Below are 21,259 nucleotides of genomic sequence, written 5' to 3'. Positions count from 1 at the left end.
TATAAAAGAAGACTATTTGGGAACTGTCCTGCTGTGCCACTGATAACATCATACTATTATATTATATATTTCCGAAAAAATCAACTGCCCCTTTATTCCATTGCCCTGCCCCCCACATTTGGCAAGCTGTATACAACTGAAATAAATAATGCATTTTCATAAATTTTTTAAACACTGATCTACCAATAATCTTAGCCATTACCAATAAGCTTGCCATATAATATGGTCCCTTAACTATAATGGCATTGATACCAATGTTGTATGAATGATTAAAGGCAATCTATCATCTTCTTCAAACATCATAAATCTGAAATATGGTCATATTTTATTTGAGTGCTGCTTTCTAGAAAAAAAATCCTTCTTGAACTTTCCAGCACCTGTATAATTTTTAAAGGAAACTTTAACGATGCAATGGCTGAGGACCACAAGGTCCATAATTCAACAATGGACAAAAGGGAAAGGCTAATATCAGTAACAATAATAATACAACTTGATACTAGGATGTAGCACAAAAAACTGTAAGGCTGTGCTTAGAAGGAATTAAGATTATAACATTGCTTTAATGATAGATTCCCTTTAAGGATCACTTGGCTATGAATGATATACTTGTACTCGTGCTTCCACCTGGATGTGTCTCAAGAACCTCTTCATGCCCAATAATGAACCTCCATATATATCAGGTTTTGTTACAACCGCGAAGCAAACACACACACCACTAGACACATTTTGGTAAACAGTCTTTGACAATTCCCACCAGTCACAGAGTGTGTAGTACCAAGAAGCCAACACATCAGATTTAAACAGACACCTTCCATTCAGTTATGTGTTTAAGAAGTTGACTTCTTGCCTGAAGCAGTGTCTTTCCTATCCAGGCGAGTGTAAGGCTCAAAAGCAGAGCTTCCCAGTCCATACCCTGAGGGTATTTCATGCAGACCTCCCAATAGAGGACCAGGAAAATAAAAAGGGGTCGGTAACCTTGGAGAAGATGAGGCTGCTAATGATGGAACTTGTAAGCTGAAAGCTCCTGCTCCAGGAGGTGTAGTACTGATGACTGGTGAAGTGCTTCCCGATGTCCCCAGGCTGGTTCCATTTCCCGATGAAGTGCCCATGTTGTTTTGACTAGAGATCATATTCGGTGGTGCTGGGACTGACAAAAGTCTGCCTTGTTCCAACAATCGCAAAATATTGCAAGTAGCAAAGGATTCGGAAGTGGAAGAAGAACGTTTCTCAGAGTCCCTACTCTGATCTTTTTTCTGTTTCGTTCTTCTGTTCTGAAACCAAACTTTGACCTGCATGGGGGGGAAAAACTGTTACTAGAACAACGTAAATGTAGAGATTATTGCACTCATTGCTTAAACCACTAACAAGGTTGTTGCATATATTTTTCTTATGGTTTTGGAGAAGCTATTACATGAAATTACTGTGCTACTTCAACCTAGTCATTTTAAACTTAACAATTTTCTTCTGGTAGGACAAATTGCTTATTCAATCAGTCTGTGACCTACTTGCCAGGGTGGAATGGGTGTAACCACACATTTCACATAGACAGAAAAAGAGATCCTCTAGAAAGTTGATATACCCAGTGTGTTCCTTTAATTTAATTGATCTTATGAAAGACTAGAAGTGGGAAGAACTTGATTTATTTGATAAAGGAATTACTCTCCATCTATTTGTTGCTCAGGAAATAGTGTTAAGCCTCCATTGAATCTGTGATATGGTTGCTATAGTCTAATGCCATGACCCCAAACCAGTAGCTTGTGAGCAATGTGTTGCCCACCAACCCCTTGGATGTTGCTCCCAGTGGCCTCAAAGCAGGTGCCCTTCCCTCAGTCTTGGAGGGAAGTTTTGGATGCATAAAAACCAGGTGAACTGCCAAACAGAGCCTCAATGTAGGTTGATAATCCACATAGGGTCTACGAAATAGCCAATCACAGACCTTATTTGGCACCCCAGGAACATTTTTCATGCTAGTGTTGCTCCCCAATGCCTTTTACTTCTGAATGTTGCTCATGGGTTGAAAAGGTTGGGGATACCTGGTCTAATGGCACCCCAGGCAGAGATAGAACAGGTTCTGGGGTGGCACCAGTCACACTCTGCATAGCTACCCTTTGGAAAGAGGGAACAGAAACACTCCATGACAATATAACACTTAGTTTTTACTAATAGACACAGTCTTAAATCAATTGTGAACGCTTTATCTGGAAAGAGCCCTTGGAAATTACAAAGAACTTCAGTCTCTGCTCATCTACAAACCATTCATTGAACATCATCATTGGTCACTCAGAAGTTTCCCTGCCTCTAACACTTCTAGAATCTTACTTAATATTTATCTTCAAAGTATCACCCTACATTCTGTCCACCGACCCCTCCACCTCTCCAATACCGTGGAGTCTCTTCCTGCCCGTGTTTTAGGGAATTATGTAAAAAGAGTTTGCTTCGAAACCCATAGTCTATTCATGTTATCCATCCTACCAGATGGTCCCATTCTCTGGTCAATGGGATCTTATGGGAAATATGTAAATAGGTAAATTAGCAATTTGTTTTCATAGTTGTGATTGGTTGAGATACACACTGTTTTGATTGGTCACAACCCTTATCTGAGAAATCTACAGGGGTGTGCCCATCAGCCTATGAGTAAGTGCCCCAACAGGCACGAAACGCGTATTCTCCTAATAAATGTATTTGAATTTTTAACTACTTTTTGGTTGATTTTTTGGAGAAAACTCACAATTTCTGTTGTTGCTGGGATCTAATGTTATCCAAGCAAATGTTCCATAGCAATAAAATATGTGTGATGGAAAGGCCTTGACTTGCGTCTGCTTGTTGTGTTGTTTGTTATTGCCAATGCAGGTGAATATGTTATCATACAATGGAAGCGTACTTTAATCGTATAAGGATCTAACATCAAATTTCCAAGGGCACAAAATTAATAATTCTTTATTTTAAAAGGGATTTTAATGCCTACAAAAAAAAAAAAACTAGGCGATTGCCTTGCAAGTCCTCCCAGCGAAGTACAAATTAAAAGACAAGTAGCGGAGCTATGGGAAGCAGCATGTAAAAAAGAATAAGTGGCTGAAGGAAATCATTCATTATATGAATAAATGCACTTACTGCTAAGCCAATGTGACAGTCACAAAAGCAAACACGAGGGCCTGCTGAGAAATCTCTCGCTATAAGCCCACTCTGTTGTTTAAGTAAATCGCTTCTACGCAGCTTTAAAAAAAAAGGGGACAATTACAGTTTTCATTTTTGGCTTTTTACCCTGGGTGATTGGAGAAAAGGCCGCCATTCATCTGGCTAAAATGCAGAGGCCGGGCATTGAGTTATTAAACGCAAGCGAGAGCGCTCATATTTTCACAAACACAAGTCGGACTGTGCAGAGAAGCCAATCGGGTCTGAGCATTCAGTCAATCTGATCAGAGACATCAGGAGCCTCCTTCTTTTACCCCTGGGCCTGTTTAAAGGGGAACTATCGTGAAAATGAAAATTTAATATAAGCTTCATCATACTGAAATGAAAAGTTTTCTAAATATAAGCAATTGGAAATTCTGCACTGTTTCTGAAATAATCAAGTTTATCTTCACTATTTGTCTCTCAGCATCTGTTTCTCTTCATTCTGTCTTCATGCAGCAGTTGGGTGTCAGATATTCACTGACAGTTAGATCCAATATATCTTATAGGGGGGCTCCTTTTGCCTAGAAGATGTATTAGAGGTCACTCTATTAAACTCACCAGACATCATGTCTCTCTACATGCAGAATTTGTGCAAAAGGCAGTTATTTTGTTACATTTTGTTTGTACTGGAATCAGTTATTTGAGTGAGCTCTAATACATCTGCTGGGAAAGGAGCCCCCCTATAAGATATATTGGATCTAACTGTCAGTGAATATCTGACACCCCTACTGCTGCATGAAGAGAGAATGAAGAGAAACAGATGCTGAGAGAGGAATAGTGACGATAAACTTGATTATTTCAGAAACAATGCAGAATTTTTAACTGATTGTATTTAGAAAGTTTCTTATTTCAGTGTGATGAAGCTTATATTCAATTAGCATTTTCGCCTTTATGACATAGAGTGCAACTAGTAGTGGGTGCCTTTATGACATAGAGTGCAACTAGTAGTGGGTTCCTTTATGACATAGAGTGCAACTAGTAGTGGGTGCCTTTATGACATAGAGTGCAACTAGTAGTGGGTGCCTTTATGACATAGAGTGCAACTAGTAGTGGGTGCCTTTATGACATAGAGTGCAACTAGTAGTGGGTTCCTTTATGACATAGAGTGCAACTAGTAGTGGGTGCCTTTATGACATAGAGTGCAACTAGTAGTGGGTGCCTTTATGACATAGAGTGCAACTAGTAGTGGGTTCCTTTATGACATAGAGTGCAACTAGCAGTGGCTGCTCTTAGTGAAATGATCTGTTACTATTAAATAAGGTGAATAATTTATTCTAAACCAATTATTTTGGATTGTACCAAACTTCATGTGGGTTTCCTGAGAAACTCTGCTGGATGTAGGTCTCATATAGTGGATCATTCTATGCTCCATGCGCCATTAGTAGTTGTTTGTAATGACATTCTCCTTGCCTTCAGGTCAGTTGTGACCCCGTCTTCTAGACATCTGGTTATACGTAGAGCCAGACCTTCATAGCAAGTATCTCAATTAACCACATGAAAGGGTAGAAGACAAAAATAGCTTTAACTGTGTAGATAGCTATACTGGATTATCATGATTAACACGTGCTCTATTCTAATGTACAATGGCAATATCCAAGGCCCAGGAAGATCTACTGAATAGGACCCAACATCTGCTCTGCTTTCACTAAAACGGCCAAATGTAATCAACTAGTGGTATCCAGAACTCTACATAAAACGCCTATCAACATACTGTATAATTTGCATTGCCGCAATTTCCTTTCTAAACCCCTGTGTCCCTTCTCCGGATCTAAAGTGATGAGCAGCCAAGTCTGTCTGTTGCCCCAACTATTGGGTTGGGTGGAATATGACATATACTCTGAAATGATAAGTGAATAGGAAACATTGTAATTGGTGCAAATACTCCACAGTAGTTTAACAGTGGTTCAGCCAGGTTCTTGCCAAGTGAACCCTAATTTGGGCAGGTGATCAGTCAAACTTCAAGAAGGCCCCTCTACTTTGAAGATGCAATAGTGCTAATGCCTTCCCTGTGTTGGTTCATCCCACCCATAGATGATTCATTAGAGGGAAGCTGGGTCAGATGTGGGCGATAAAGTAGATCAGACTTCTGGCTGGCTCAGCAGGTAGTGGGTTAGAGTCAAGTTTGGTCTGAAACATCCAACCCATACATCAATACTCTACAAATGTCAGCAGTACCCCTAGTGGTTATAATTAGTGATGAGCAAAATGCTTTGCCAACTTTAGACGAGAAAATGACGCCCAAAAAATTGTCGCAAGTCAAAAATGTGTCTTTCCGTTGATTTATATGCCCCTCACCAACTCTCTTCTTTGTGCCCCGGGCTGTATTAAAAACTCTTGGACTTTTGGTATGGACAGTTGTAAATGCCAGCATGAAACTGACAGTTGGGTGCAACTATTTGCTCTCCATACCAAAGGCACAAAGAGTTCTCTCTAGCAGTTGGGAGGGGGACATCATTGTGCTTGAATATTGGGTTAAAATGAAAGGCCTTATGTTTTCTGAAAGTCAGGCAGGTTCTATATTTATATTGTAAGATATTGTATTGTATGGTCTGTGCGTTATTGGAGCCTTGCGAGCGCTGTACAAATATTATTATAATTATTACTGTTATTATATTTGATTTCTTTCCTGCCTTGCACTGCCATTGTCCAGAAACAAACATAAGATTATTGAGCGGCAATAACAAGCTGACCTTTGTGTGCATTTTTTCACATGCTGTCAAGGTTATTACAGGGAAGGACCTAATCCAAACTCTCAAAAGCTTATTACATTTATAAAAAATGTAAAAAGAGAAAACAAAAAAAAAAAAATTTTTGTGTACTATAGTAGGAGTAAACGGCAAGCGGCGTTTATTGTGCCAGTGCCGGCCTTCACATTTCGGTACGAGTTCTATTCTAGAATTTTGGCCTCTCTCCATAAAAAAATTAAAATTAGAATTCTTGCACCCGATATGGTAAATTGTGTGCGTCAGTTGGTTAAAGGGTTTGTGGGCTCCCCGTGTCCTCACTTGACAAGGAACAATAGGGTCACCCGGGGATCTGCAGCAGAACGGAGCAGAAAGTGGCAATACACAGACAATGCAAATCCTCCGTGCAGCGCCGGTGATTGCGAGGGGACGAGTCGGCCCATTCATGCAAAGAGCTAATCCCGGTTACCAGCAATGGCCACATTCCTTTCTTTTATTTTACTTTATTTTCTGCTGTACCCAAGCAGGCGGACACAAAGCCAAGAGCAGGCGGACCACCAGCTGCAGGACCTGGACCCAATATTAAGATCTGTTGTTATACAATAAGGAAAATAATGGAGCCAAAATAACTCACTCACACCCTCTGGGGTTTTACAAAGCAACTCGCCAACTTATATTTAGTTTGATTTTTGCTACACAGCGTCAACCGGGAACACTGATTTTAGCCTGTAGTTGTGCCACAAAAGTTTGTTCATGAATTGCGGGAGAACATTTTCCCAGCGTTCTTGTTATAGGTGCCGACTGCTGATTGGACAAAAACTGACTTTTTAGGACAAAGGATTTTGTCCTATGAATTTTTTTATTTTAAAAAACTCTAAATAGATATAAGGTATGAGGCCTCGTATACCAACAGTTGGGCAACGTGTAAAGTGCCGTTTGTGTATCTTGGCCCAATTGTATTGCATTGAGTTGTGACTCTTTGTGCTCCTAGAATGGGGCCTAAAGGTTGCCCCTTGCTCTGACTGGGCAGGGAAAAATTACCTACAGAAGGGACGGGAGGGTAGAGGAGATTATGGGCATCCCCTGGAAAGACACGTTCAAGGCAGGTTTTAATTATAGGGCATCACTGATCTTTCTGCACTCTGTGCTGTTTTTTAATCTGGTGCAGAGTACAGCTGTCTATACTACATGTCTTTACTATAGGTGCTCCAAGCATGTGCTGCACTTGGACTTGAGGCATTGGTAACTAAGCCCTAAAGTTTCTGCTATGGTTCAAGGGATAGTCAAGAAGACATTAAATACCCCCAATATTCTCAACCTGAATGACCTGCTCTTCCACTTCACTGAGCCCCTCCTCCATTGGGGCTTCATAGTTTCAGATTACTGCCCTAGTGGAATTTCATGGAGTGATTTCTCATAGGCATAACCAAACTAAATCCGAGCCAAAGGGATGTGGTTATGTTCTTCTCAGCTAATTATTTCAGGAAGAACTATTTGGCATTCTAAAATATTACAAGATTTGGTGCCACACAAGAGGTTTGGAAAACCTCCCTGTAAATATGAAGGTTGGGTAAAAAGAGACAGTAAGCTAGTGCCTCATGAAGAATCGCCTATGATGAATGTGGCTCTTATAACTTATCTTAATGCTCATGGCCGCCAAAAGCCAAAGCCCCACACTAGACTTTAAGCTGTGCAAGTAAAGACTCGGACTTCCATTTTGGAGGACATTTAGGGCACAGCTTTCATTAACTGAATTACTTATGGGTGAAAACTCCCATACACGTTATTGCTGCAAAAATCAGCTGAGATGAAGGAATTTGTGGAGCAGTGAGGGGCCTCATGCCCACGAGAAAGGCCAAAGTAATGAACTACTTACCCCTGTGGTTTAACTCACATAACTCTGACCCCAGAAGTTTTATAAGTCTGACAGAATAAATAGAAGCTGATCAAACCAACTAGGTATATGCACTGGAAAGGATATCAAAGGGCTCCTGCAGTCAGCAACACTGGGGTTCATCTCAGCCTCTTCCCAGCACCCCACTCCAGGGATAATCTTCCCTTATTCTGTGAGGTTGGACAAAGCCTCAGTTCCACTGGGAGACAGACCTCTGTTCTTTCACTACAGGGCTGTAGCTTTCAATTGTTATTGGTCAATCCACTAGTCGTATCTGGTAGTGATTTTTATCTCAGGAACTGGACAATGAATGTATAATGAAGATGTGCAGGTCTTTGATTTATACACTCAACTGGGATGGGATACCTGGACTCAAACTGGGGTCTCCTAGAATCCTGCTGGGATTGTCCCAGGGAGGGGGGGACAAGCTTCACTATATCTCTATAATATAAACAGTCCATGTCCATGGGAAGATGGGAAGAGAGAAGGAATTTTCATCTGATCTCATTTTCTCTAAAGCCCTCAGAGACCTTTCCAAGCACACAAGTCCCAGTGCCCTGCTCATCAGACAAACCACATACAGAGGCTTCACTAGATCCAACATTGTATTAGAGTGAGTCTGTTTCCAGAATCTCTTCTGAACCCGGTAGTGATACAGATTAACCATATCCAAGGTTTGTAGTCAGAACTAGGCAAGATGGAAGCGGCCATACTTCTATCAAGAACTACTCAAAGAATTGAAGAACAGTCTTGACCCTGTATTGGGACAATTTCATTTCCCAAGAATCCTGCCAACCAATAAGATAAGAGACAGGTAAACGTTACCTCCCCTGCAGTCCACCTACAGATCCTACAGAAGGATGGGGGACTTGATCAGTAAGTCATCTTCCACTGATTTAACCCCATCACATTAGTGGAAGTCAAGCTAGACATAAAAGAGAACGTTCTACAACCAAAGTGATCTGGATTCTGATTGGCAGTTTGTGGTGTAACTATCTAATTGTATAATGTGTGTATAATACTGTATGTATAATAATATGTGTATAATATGTGGAGGGTTTGGCTCTCTGCTGGAATTAGAAAGCAAAAGCCTTGATGGACACAGATCGATAGGATATGGACACTTATAACAATTATCAGATATATTCATATATAAACCCATGGCTATGGTGGAACAATCTCGTTATCAGAACCTTGCACAGAGATGAGTACACTCGGTTGCACAGGTTAACCCTGTGTTCTCCAGTGTTCACCGACACCCTTTTGGGACCCCGCGCTTTCTGCTGCGGAAAACCAGCAAGAAAGTGCAGATTTGAGAAATAAGTCTGTAAACGAGGTACTGGCAAGGATTTAGAAGAAGATGTAGTCAGACAGGTGAAGAATCAAGGGCTGGAGGCAGGAATCGTAAACGAGGGTCAGGCGAGTAAAAAAAAAAAACAGATAATCGGAGCAAATGATACGCTTGAGCAGGAACAGTAAACTGAAGCCTAGCTTGGGCATTCACAAAATGGTGGCCTCGACCTTTAAGGATGTTTTGGCACCAAATTCGAATTGTTGCGCCTATTCGTGACGTTCGGCGCCATGATGCTCGGCGTCAAAGCTGACACAACAGCAGGAAGTGCTCGTCTGCGCATCAACCTCTTAGACGAGACGCGCCGGGAGGTAAGAGATTGCCGGCATCTCCCAGGCACATCATACATTTGGTTATTGCACATTTTTCCCTTTAATTACTTTCCACCTGATAATGGGGAAAATTAACACAATTGGCATTTTCTGGCAAATATGAGACTTTTCCTACTTCCTTCCTTTGCTTTATGGCAGGCGTTGTCTGGATCAGAGTCTGACTGAGCTTGGAGATGAGAGAAAGCTTAGCTCAGGCAGAGTGGAGAAAACCTAAGAACTTTTATAAATATATAAAATATATATTATCTTATCTTAACCCCCCCCTGATAAGATTAATAGATATAGAATTTAGAATGAATTGTTGGATCTAAGTGTGCAGATATGGTTAAATCCAGCAGTATCTAAACCACGGTGCTCTGTCAGATTTCTATCTCTCCATTCTGATGGCCGTGGGTAGCAAAACATTCAGAAGGGAATAAAAGAAAGATAAAAAAAACGAAGTGATTTGAAACCTCCTGACAGAGCTATTAGCCCGAGTCTCGGGAAAGCACTTACTGTAAGAGGAGTGATTTTTGGGCCTGAATTGAGGGGCACGGAGGCTTGTTTTTATAAACAGGCAAATGACTCAGCTGGCATTCCCAGCTGGCGGCCTTTCAATTATTATTATAAGCGGCCCACCTGCTGGAACCTTCCATATTTCTGCAGCAGCAACAACGGCTAAATAAATAGCGATTGGTTATGCGCCCCATCTCTCATCTAGAAATGCAGGAACAAAAGTTGTGTGTTTTTATTAGTACAGAAGACGATGATATCCACCTCGATCATGAAAAATATTCCCTAGTTAGTGCAGGCTTTAGCTCATATACATGGAACAATACCAGTGTTTGGTGTTTCCAGGTTCTAAATGATAAACATGGATACCCACGTGTCACCCACCTCCCAATCCTGCTGTATGTAGCACACCTGGGTGCAAGAAGAACCTCAATAGCTGCAAGGTGCAAAAATAGAGTGATTTCAACTTATTTATGATTATTGGACTTCTGCCTATTTTATGATATAATATCTAAATATCTATTAAATCTACTGAAGGACAAACATCCCATTGATAGGGTCAATCAACCATTTATTGCCACAAAACAATCATAAATGACATATAACTGCTTTCTCATTTAGTTTTATGAGTGGGTCTGTACCAGGTCAACTGCTTATGGCCACACATATAGTATATATAGGCCACACAGAGTCGCTGCTGCAGAAAGACTGGTGGCAAGAGATCAACAATAAGACAAGAGGAGAAGAGAAGATGGTGTCAATCGGGCAAGATGGTAACACTAGAGCAAAATGGCAAGAGTAAAAAAAAAGAGTAAAAAGAGCAAAATGGCAAAAAGTAGAGAAAAGATGGTAAGACTTGGAGATAGTAGGTAGCACTAAGCCAAGATGGAAAGAGCATGGCAAGATGGAGACAGTAGGTAGAACTAGGCAAAGATGGAAAGAGCATGGCAAGATGGAGACAGTAGGTAGCACTAGGCTAGGATATAAAGAGCATGGCAAGATGGAGACAGTAGGTAGAACTAGGCTAGGCTATAAAGAGCATGGCAAGGTGGAGACAGTAGGTAGAACTATGCCGAGATACAAAGAGCATGACAAGATGGAGACAGTAGGTAGAACTAGGCAAGGCTATAAAGAGCATGGCAAGCTGGAGACAGTAGGTAGAACTAGGCTAAGATATAAAGAGCATGGCAAGATGGAGACAGTAGGCAGACCTGGGCTAAGATATGAAGAGCATGGCAAGATGGGGACAGTAGGTAGAACTAGGCTAAGATATAAAGAGCATGGCAAGATGGGGACAGAAGGGTAAAATGGAGAGTGAAGGTAAAGAGGGTATCATTATAGCAAGACGGTGGCAGTAAAGTAATAAGTTAACACCAGGGTGATATAGAATCAGTGGTGCAAGATGGAACAGTAGGCCAAGATTTCAAAACTATGACACAATGACACAATGAAGAACAACAGTGGGACAAAATGGCTAAAATAAGACACTGTGCTCCTGGCCTGTGGCCCTACAGCTATTACTGTATTATAACAACAGCTGAAAGAGCATAGTTGGAACAGTCCTATCTGCTACAAAGAATAAGCCCCACCCATGAGGAGGCCACTCCCACAGTGTGGGAACCTCTTATTACATACCACAAAACAGAAACCTCCATTTTCAATGACAGTTAGAAATGACAGCCCCTCCATATAATGGGGAATTACAATAATGGCTCACACCTCACTATCCCTGGCACCTGCAGTTCATGGAAAGGGCCAGAATGCAAATAAAGCCCCTGAAGCTGATGGAAATTCACCACATGATTGATTTGTGGGTCTTTACTTTGTTGTTTTTTGGAATATTTTCACAATCATTTTTTTTTAAATTATAATTTTTTCCAAGCATCTCCCCAGTTTTAAATCTGATTGCTGTGGTTGCAGATTTTAGCAACCGTCTGATGGTTTCAATGTGAGACTGGAAGGCGAATACAAGAAGGGCCGAAAAGAAATTAAAATACAAAAAAAAAAAAATATTTTTAGCCGCAGAATCAACTTTATAATGGGCAGAAATCAATGGAACCAGCGACCAGATGCTAAAATAAATAACAATTTTATTTCTATTTTGAGCAATTTTTTTTTCACATTGTTTTAATTTTAATAAAAAAATAAAATAAAGACCAACTGCAAAGCAATTTACTTCATTATATAACATACTGAGAAACCTACATATTCTTTAATCCAAAAAACATCAGAACCAGGATATTTTTATGTTTATTTTATTTATATTTTAAATAAGTGTTATATGTGTATAAATTAATTATGATTATTATAATTAATTATATTATCTATATTATATACATATACATATTTATACAATTTTAATGTTACGTTTCGACAAAAATTCCATGTTTTTCGTTTTCTGCACAACAGAGTTGTCAGCAGTCGCACGGGATTCTAAAGAATTCGATTTTTTTTGGGCAAATAGTGATTAAAAATCTAATTTCTAGAAAGAATATATTCAGATAACGGTATATAAAATTAACTTGGGCACTTATTGATGTTTTGTTAATGGGAAAAACTATTTACAAGAAATCCAGGGGGGGAAAAAGAATTCAATTAAATTTTGACTCTTCCTAAATGAAACCATTAGGGGAAAACAAGATTTTGGTGGATTTGCCTTTAATATCTGCAATTCTGACTTTTCTTTCTGACAGATGAAAGATCTACAGCTTCAAGTGTCCCAGATCTATTGGCTAAACCAATGCTGCTTTCATTGTTGTGCCCCTAAAAAAGCATCTCTATAGGAATATTTCATCTCGGCTTGAGAGACTGATTGGAATTGGCCGGATTATAGAGAAATGCTGATTTGCCATTGATCTGCTTGTGCCGTGGGCATCATCATGAGTTGAGTGGTGGGCACGGCTTTAATAGCAGTACAGCCTGTGTCTGTGCCCCCCGCCCCGTGCCCTGTACATGACCCACTCAGCTGCCTCACTAGTGACCTCAAATGATTAATCCTTAAACTCTGCACTTGTCACCCCTTAGGCTAAAGGATTAAACTGTGATATGGATGGAGCTTTGCTCTCTGCCCTTGTCACTGTGTATCTGATTGTGCTGCTCTTATATATATTATATATTGTCCTTATTCTACTGTATCTGCCTCATCAACTCACAGCCACCAATCAGCACTCTCTCCTCTGACACAAGGCTGCAGGCTGAGTTATACAGGGAACTCTGAGTATCACTCATGTATTATAAGGGATAATGTACCCCCTACTGTAAATGATAAGGATATTAGAAGTCACTGAGGGGTTGTTCTGTGACCATATAAAGGCACAAGGCTGCAGGCTGAGTTTATACAGGGAACTCTGAGTATCACTCATGTATTATAAGGGATAATGTACCCCCTACTGTAAATGATAAGGATATTAGAAGTCACTGAGGGGTTGTTCTGTGACCATATAAAGGCACAAGGCTGCAGGCTGAGTTATACAGGGAACTCTGAGTATCACTCATGTATTATAAGGGATAATGTACCCCCTACTGTAAATGATAAGGATATTAGAAGTCACTGAGGGGTTGTTCTGTGACCATATAAAGACACAAGGCTGCAGGCTGAGTTATACAGGGAACTCTGAGTATCACTCATGTATTATAAGGGATAATGTACCCCCTACTGTAAATGATAAGGATATTAGAAGTCACTGAGGGGTTGTTCTGTGACCATATAAAGACACAAGGCTGCAGGCTGAGATAGATAAATAGATGATAGACATGGAATGGATAGAAGTAATAGATAAATAGATGTTAAGATAGAGAAGTAGAGAAATGTTAGAGTAACTATAATCAGATAGTGATATAGGGTGATACACAGAGGTACAGATACAGAAAATAACATAATGAGAAGGTGGGGAGAGATCAGTGCCCTGAAGAAACTGCATTCAGTGACCTACTTCTCCTGCAGCTGCTTCATTCAGCTCTATATACAGTATATAGATATAGATATATATATAGATATAAGTACAGGGAGAGCAGATGCTGCAAATTCACTCCATGAACTTCTGACCTATAAGACTATATTAACCTCTCACTGACCCTGCAGTGTAACGTATGGGGCATCTTATATATGAGTCTATCAGAGGGGCCACAGGGAGAGCGGATGTAAAGTAGAGCTTTGTTACTGATGCTTCTTATTCAATTACTCCAATTACTTACACCCATGGTGTGATCTTATGTATTAATTACACATACAATTATCTGTTCTTATAATTACACTGAGGATCTGTCTGTCCTGCCATTTACTACTGCTGGAGCTTCAACAACTCATTCAGGTATAGTAGAGAGAGATGGTGTCTATAGTAACAGTGGATAATAGTCTCAGGGAAGGGAGTGTGACTGTGGGATAGCAGGTATAGTAGGGAGAGATGGTGCCTATAGTAACAGTGGATAATAGTCTCAGGGAAGGGAGTGTGACTGTGGGATAGCAGGTATAGTAGGGAGAGATGGTGTCTATAGTAACAGTGGATAATAGTCTCTGGGAAGGGAGTGTGACTGTGGGATAGCAGGTATAGTAGGGAGAGATGTGTCTATAGTAACAGTGGATAATAGTCTCTGGGAAGGGAGTGTGACTGTGGGATAGCAGGTATAGTAGGGAGAGATGGTGTCTATAGTAACAGTGGATAATAGTCTCTGGGAAGGGAGTGTGACTGTGGGATAGCAGGTATAGTAGGGAGAGATGGTGTCTATAGTAACAGTGGATAATAGTCTCTGGGAAGGGAGTGTGACTGTGGGATAGCAGGTATAGTAGGGAGAGATGGTGTCTATAGTAACAGTGGGATAATAGTCTCTGGGAAGGAAGTGTGACTGTGGGATAGCAGGTATAGTAGGGAGAGATGGTGTCTATAGTAACAGTGGATAATAGTCTCTGGGAAGGGAGTGTGACTGTGGGATAGCAGGTATAGTAGGGAGAGATGATGCCTATAGTAACAGTGGATAATAGTCTCTGGGAAGGGAGTGTGACTGTGGGATAGCAGGTATAGTAGGGAGAGATGTGTCTATAGTAACAGTGGATAATAGTCTCTGGGAAGGGAGTGTGACTGTGGGATAGCAGGTATAGTAGGGAGAGATGTGTCTATAGTAACAGTGGATAATAGTCTCTGGGAAGGGAGTGTGACTGTGGGATAGCAGGTATAGTAGGGAGAGATGGTGCCTATAGTAACAGTGGATAATAGTCTCAGGGAAGGGAGTGTGACTGTGGGATAGCAGGTATAGTAGGGAGAGATGGTGTCTATAGTAACAGTGGATAATAGTCTCTGGGAAGGGAGTGTGACTGTGGGATAGCAGGTATAGTAGGGAGAGATGTGTCTATAGTAACAGTGGATAATAGTCTCTGGGAAGGGAGTGTGACTGTGGGATAGCAGGTATAGTAGGGAGAGATGGTGTCTATAGTAACAGTGGATAATAGTCTCTGGGAAGGGAGTGTGACTGTGGGATAGCAGGTATAGTAGGGAGAGATGGTGTCTATAGTAACAGTGGATAATAGTCTCTGGGAAGGGAGTGTGACTGTGGGATAGCAGGTATAGTAGGGAGAGATGGTGTCTATAGTAACAGTGGGATAATAGTCTCTGGGAAGGAAGTGTGACTGTGGGATAGCAGGTATAGTAGGGAGAGATGGTGTCTATAGTAACAGTGGATAATAGTCTCTGGGAAGGGAGTGTGACTGTGGGATAGCAGGTATAGTAGGGAGAGATGATGCCTATAGTAACAGTGGATAATAGTCTCTGGGAAGGGAGTGTGACTGTGGGATAGCAGGTATAGTAGGGAGAGATGTGTCTATAGTAACAGTGGATAATAGTCTCTGGGAAGGGAGTGTGACTGTGGGATAGCAGGTATAGTAGGGAGAGATGTGTCTATAGTAACAGTGGATAATAGTCTCTGGGAAGGGAGTGTGACTGTGGGATAGCAGGTATAGTAGGGAGAGATGGTGCCTATAGTAACAGTGGATAATAGTCTCTGGGAAGGGAGTGGGACTGTGGGATAGCAGGTATAGTAGGGAGAGATGGTGCCTATAGTAACAGTGGATAATAGTCTCTGGAAGGGAGTGTGACTGTGGGATAGCAGGTATAGTAGGGAGAGATGGTGTCTATAGTAACAGTGGATAATAGTCTCTGGGAAGGGAATGTGACTGTGGGATAGCAGGTATAGTAGTGAGAGATGGTGTCTATAGTAACAGTGGATAATAGTCTCTGGGAAGGGAGTGTGACTGTGGGATAGCAGGTATAGTAGGGAGAGATGGTGTCTATAGTAACAGTGGATAATAGTCTCTGGGAAGGGAGTGTGACTGTGGGATAGCAGGTATAGTAGGGAGAGATGGTGTCTATAGTAACAGTGGGATAATAGTCTCTGGGAAGGGAATGTGACTGTGGGATAGCAGGTATAGTAGTGAGAGATGGTGTCTATAGTAACAGTGGATAATAGTCTCTGGGAAGGGAGTGTGACTGTGGGATAGCAGGTATAGTAGGGAGAGATGGTGTCTATAGTAACAGTGGGATAATAGTCTCTGGGAAGGGAATGTGACTGTGGGATAGCAGGTATAGTAGTGAGAGATGGTGTCTATAGTAACAGTGGATAATAGTCTCTGGGAAGGGAGTGTGACTGTGGGATAGCAGGTATAGTAGGGAGAGATGGTGTCTATAGTAACAGTGGATAATAGTCTCTGGGAAGGGAGTGTGACTGTGGGATAGCAGGTATAGTAGGGAGAGATGGTGTCTATAGTAACAGTGGATAATAGTCTCTGGGAAGGAAGTGTGACTGTGGGATAGCAGGTATAGTAGGGAGAGATGGTGTCTATAGTAACAGTGGATAATAGTCTCTGGGAAGGGAGTGTGACTGTGGGATAGCAGGTATAGTAGGGAGAGATGGTGTCTATAGTAACAGTGGATAATAGTCTCTGGGAAGGGAATGTGACTGTGGGATAGCAGGTATAGTAGTGAGAGATGGTGTCTATAGTAACAGTGGATAATAGTCTCTGGGAAGGGAGTGTGACTGTGGGATAGCAGGTATAGTAGGGAGAGATGGTGTCTATAGTAACAGTGGATAATAGTCTCTGGGAAGGGAGTGTGACTGTGGGATAGCAGGTATAGTAGGGAGAGATGGTGTCTATAGTAACAGTGGATAATAGTCTCTGGGAAGGGAGTGTGACTGTGGGATAGCAGGTATAGTAGGGAGAGATGGTGTCTATAGTAACAGTGGATAATAGTCTCTGGGAAGGGAATGTGACTGTGGGATAGCAGGTATAGTAGTGAGAGATGGTGTCTATAGTAACAGTGGATAATAGTCTCTGGGAAGGGAGTGTGACTGTGGGATAGCAGGTATAGTAGGGAGAGATGGTGTCTATAGTAACAGTGGGATAATAGTCTCTGGGAAGGGAGTGTGACTGTGGGATAGCAGGTATAGTAGGGAGAGATGGTGTCTATAGTAACAGTGGATAATAGTCTCCGGGAAGGGAGTGTGACTGTGGGATAGCAGGTATAGTAGGGAGAGATGGTGTCTATAGTAACAGTGGGATAATAGTCTCTGGGAAGGGAGTGTGACTGTGGGATAGCAGGTATAGTAGGGAGAGATGGTGTCTATAGTAACAGTGGATAATAGTCTCTGGGAAGGGAGTGTGACTGTGGGATAGCAGGTATAGTAGGGAGAGATGGTGTCTATAGTAACAGTGGATAATAGTCTCTGGGAAGGAAGTGTGACTGTGGGATAGCAGGTATAGTAGGGAGAGATGGTGCCTATAGTAACAGCGGATAATAGTCCCTGGGAAGGGAGTGTGACTGTGGGATAGCAGGTATAGTAGGGAGAGATGGTGTCTATAGTAACAGTGGATAATAGTCCCTGGGAAGGGACTGTGACTGTGGGATAGCAGGTATAGTAGGGAGAGATGGTGCCTATAGTAACAGTGGATAATAGTCTCTGGGAAGGGAGTGAGACTGTGGGATAGCAGGTATAGTAGGGAGAGATGGTGCCTATAGTAACAGTGGATAATAGTCTCTGGGAAGGGAGTGTGACTGTGGGATAGCAGGTATAGTAGGGAGAGATGGTGTCTATAGTAACAGTGGATAATAGTCTCTGGGAAGGGAGTGTGACTGTGGGATAGCAGGTATAGTAGGGAGAGATGGTGTCTATAGTAACAGTGGATAATAGTCTCTGGGAAGGGAGTGTGACTGTGGGATAGCAGGTATAGTAGGGAGAGATGGTGCCTATAGTAACAGTGGGATAATAGTCTCTGGGAAGGGAGTGTGACTGTGGGATAGCAGGTATAGTAGGGAGAGATGGTGTCTATAGTAACAGTGGATAATAGTCTCTGGGAAGGGAGTGTGACTGTGGGATAGCAGGTATAGTAGGGAGAGATGGTGCCTATAGTAACAGTGGATAATAGTCTCTGGGAAGGGAGTGTGACTGTGGGATAGCAGGTATAGTAGGGAGAGATGGTGTCTATAGTAACAGTGGATAATAGTCTCTGGGAAGGGAGTGTGACTGTGGGATAGCAGGTATAGTAGGGAGAGATGGTGTCTATAGTAACAGTGGGATAATAGTCTCTGGGAAGGGAGTGTGACTGTGGGATAGCAGGTATAGTAGGGAGAGATGGTGCCTATAGTAACAGTGGATAATAGTCTCTGGGAAGGGAGTGTGACTGTGGGATAGCAGGTATAGTAGGGAGAGATGGTGTCTATAGTAACAGTGGATAATAGTCTCTGGGAAGGGAGTGTGACTGTGGGATAGCAGGTATAGTAGGGAGAGATGGTGTCTATAGTAACAGTGGATAATAGTCTCTGGGAAGGGAGTGTGACTGTGGGATAGCAGGTATAGTAGGGAGAGATGGTGCCTATAGTAACAGTGGATAATAGTCTCTGGGAAGGGAGTGTGACTGTGGGATAGCAGGTATAGTAGGGAGAGATGGTGTCTATAGTAACAATGGATAATAGTCTCTGGGAAGGGAGTGTGACTGTGGGATAGCAGGTATAGTAGGGAGAGATGGTGTCTATAGTAACAGTGGATAATAGTCATTTTGGTGTTTGAGCAACTACCTGCTCGCTGGGGTCTGTTATACTCTTTCAACCAGGCAGGACTTTGCATAAGAAACTGGGGTAGTAGTGAATGGGAGAGGTCCTAAAGATATTCTGATCTGCACTGGGTTTCATGCAAAAATCAGAAGATTTTGTGGTTTTCAGGCAAATATCCGTAAAAATCTTTTCTCGTGGAAAATCCAAAAAATTTGTATGATTCGGATATTTGTACGATTTTCAAGATTTTTTAGAGTTTTTTCCCGCACTGGAATTTTTGGGTAAAATGTATTTTGCAAATAAGGGGAAATAACCCGTGTGGATTTGTTCAGAGTATTTTATAGAAAATAATGAGATGAATTCAGATTTTGATAAATATCTAAGAGTTAACAGAAAAGGTAAATCACCGCTTTAAGGCCTCTTACAGACGAGAGGTTGAAGCTGCGCTCCCCTGCGTTCCGTTTTTCTGCGTTCAGCCGCAGGGGAGTGCAGGAATAGTCGCATTAAGTTTTTTTCAATGGGGCTGTACTCACACAGGCGCGTGTAGGCGCCAAACGCAGGTTGAGACGCAACATGCTGCATTTTTCCTGTGTTCTGTGTATCATAACATCTTAATGCGTCTATTCCTGCGCTCCCCTGCGGCTGAACGCAGAAAAACGGAATGCAGGGGAGCACAGCTTCAAACGCTCGTCAGTAAGAGCCCTAAGGCCAAGAAAGGCAACATGTCTCCCAAAGGTAGGTAAAAACAAAAAAACACAAGTACTTACAGTCATATGAAAAAGTTTGGGAACCCCTCTCAGCCTACATAATAATTTAATCCACTTTCAACAAAACAGATAACAGTGGTATGTCTTTCATTTCCCAGGAACATCCGAGTACTGGGCTGTTTTCTGAACACAGATATTTAGTGAAGCCGTATTCAGTTGTATGAAATTAAATGTGAAAAACTGGCTGTGCAGAAATGTGGATATCCTTGTCATTTTGCTAATTTGAACCAAATTGGTTGGATTAGCTCGTTAAGCCTTGAACTTCCTAGGCAGGTGTGTCCAATCATGAGAAAAGGTATTTCAAAAATGTTGGAGCTGTTACAAATTGAATTATCTTTATTTCTTGGGCAATTTTAGCGGCTCTGTGTCATTATAAAATATTTTTATTCAGTTATTCCACCATGCCAGGTTTGGTTTTTTTTGTTGATCTGGTTATTTAATAATACTTTATGGGTTTATTAGCTCATTATCCTAAATAATTATCTTGCTCGTTTTTATATACCGTAATTATTATATACTTTGGACTTGTAAATTGCATAACAGGGGCATATATGTCATTATATTGTGTTAAACATAATCTGTTAAATTGTAAATCTTTTATGCTTTGAAAAACCCAATAAAAATGATGGGGAAAAAAAGAATATGTATTTAAAGTGGCCAATTGTGTTTGACTCTCCTCTGAAGAGTGACAGCATGGGATCCTCAAAGCAACTCTCAAAAGATCTGAAAACAAAGATTGCTCAGTATCAGGGTTAAGGGTTGGGGCACACGGGCAGATTCGGGGAGATTAGTCACCAGGCAACAAATCTCCTCTTCTTCGGGGCGACTAATCTCTCTGATTTGCCTTCCCCTGCCTTCCACTGGCTAAAATGAAAATCGCCTGGGGGAAGCCACTTGGAGCACTTCGTTTTCCGAAGTCGCCCGTAATTGCCTCACAAGGAAACTTTGGAAAACGAAGTGCTCCGAGTGCCTGCCCCAAGGCAATTTTAATTTAAACTGGCGGAAAGCAGGGGAAGGCAAATCAGGGAGATTAGTTGCCCCGAAGAAGAGGAGATTTGTTGCCTGGCGACTAATCTCCCCGAATCTGCCCGTGTGCCCCGACCTTTAGGGGAAGGCTACAAAAAGCTCTCTCAGAGGTTTAAACTGTCAGTTCCAACTGTAAGGAATGTAATGAGGAAATGGAAGGCCACAGGCACAGTTGCTGTAAAACCCAGGTCTGACAGGCCAAGAAAAATACAGGAGCGGCATATGCGGAGGATTGTGAGAATGTTACAGACAAGCCAAAGATCATCTCCAAAGACCTGCAAGAAGATCTTGCTGCAGATGCAGGTGTATCTGTACATCGTTCTACAATTCAGCACAATTTGCACAAAGAACATGTGTATGGCAGGGGGATGAGAAGCCCTTTCTGCACTCACACAAACACACTCGCTTGTTCTATGGAAAAGATCATTTAGACAAGACACAGGCATTTTGGAAGAAAGTGCTTTGGACTGAGGAGACAAAAATGAGATGAGACAAAAATGTAGT

The 21,259-nt window shown here is 41.7% G+C and overlaps 1 protein-coding gene across 1 annotated transcript in view; it reads right to left on the bottom strand.

Annotated features, from left to right (window-relative positions):
- Nucleotides 1-827: 827 nt before the first annotated feature.
- vax2.S (ventral anterior homeobox 2 S homeolog) overlaps nucleotides 828-21,259 on the bottom strand; it is a 39,175-nt gene continuing 18,743 nt past the window's right edge. Inside the window, exon 3 of the mRNA NM_001172204.1 lies at nucleotides 828-1,289. Within this exon, the coding sequence (NP_001165675.1) occupies nucleotides 828-1,289 (462 nt within the window). The remainder of the gene's footprint in view (nucleotides 1,290-21,259) is intronic.

Source organism: Xenopus laevis, chromosome 1S (genome assembly GCF_017654675.1).
Source record: "Xenopus laevis strain J_2021 chromosome 1S, Xenopus_laevis_v10.1, whole genome shotgun sequence".
Taxonomy (NCBI): domain Eukaryota; kingdom Metazoa; phylum Chordata; class Amphibia; order Anura; family Pipidae; genus Xenopus; species Xenopus laevis.
This window is presented reverse-complemented; position numbering and strand designations above follow the sequence as displayed.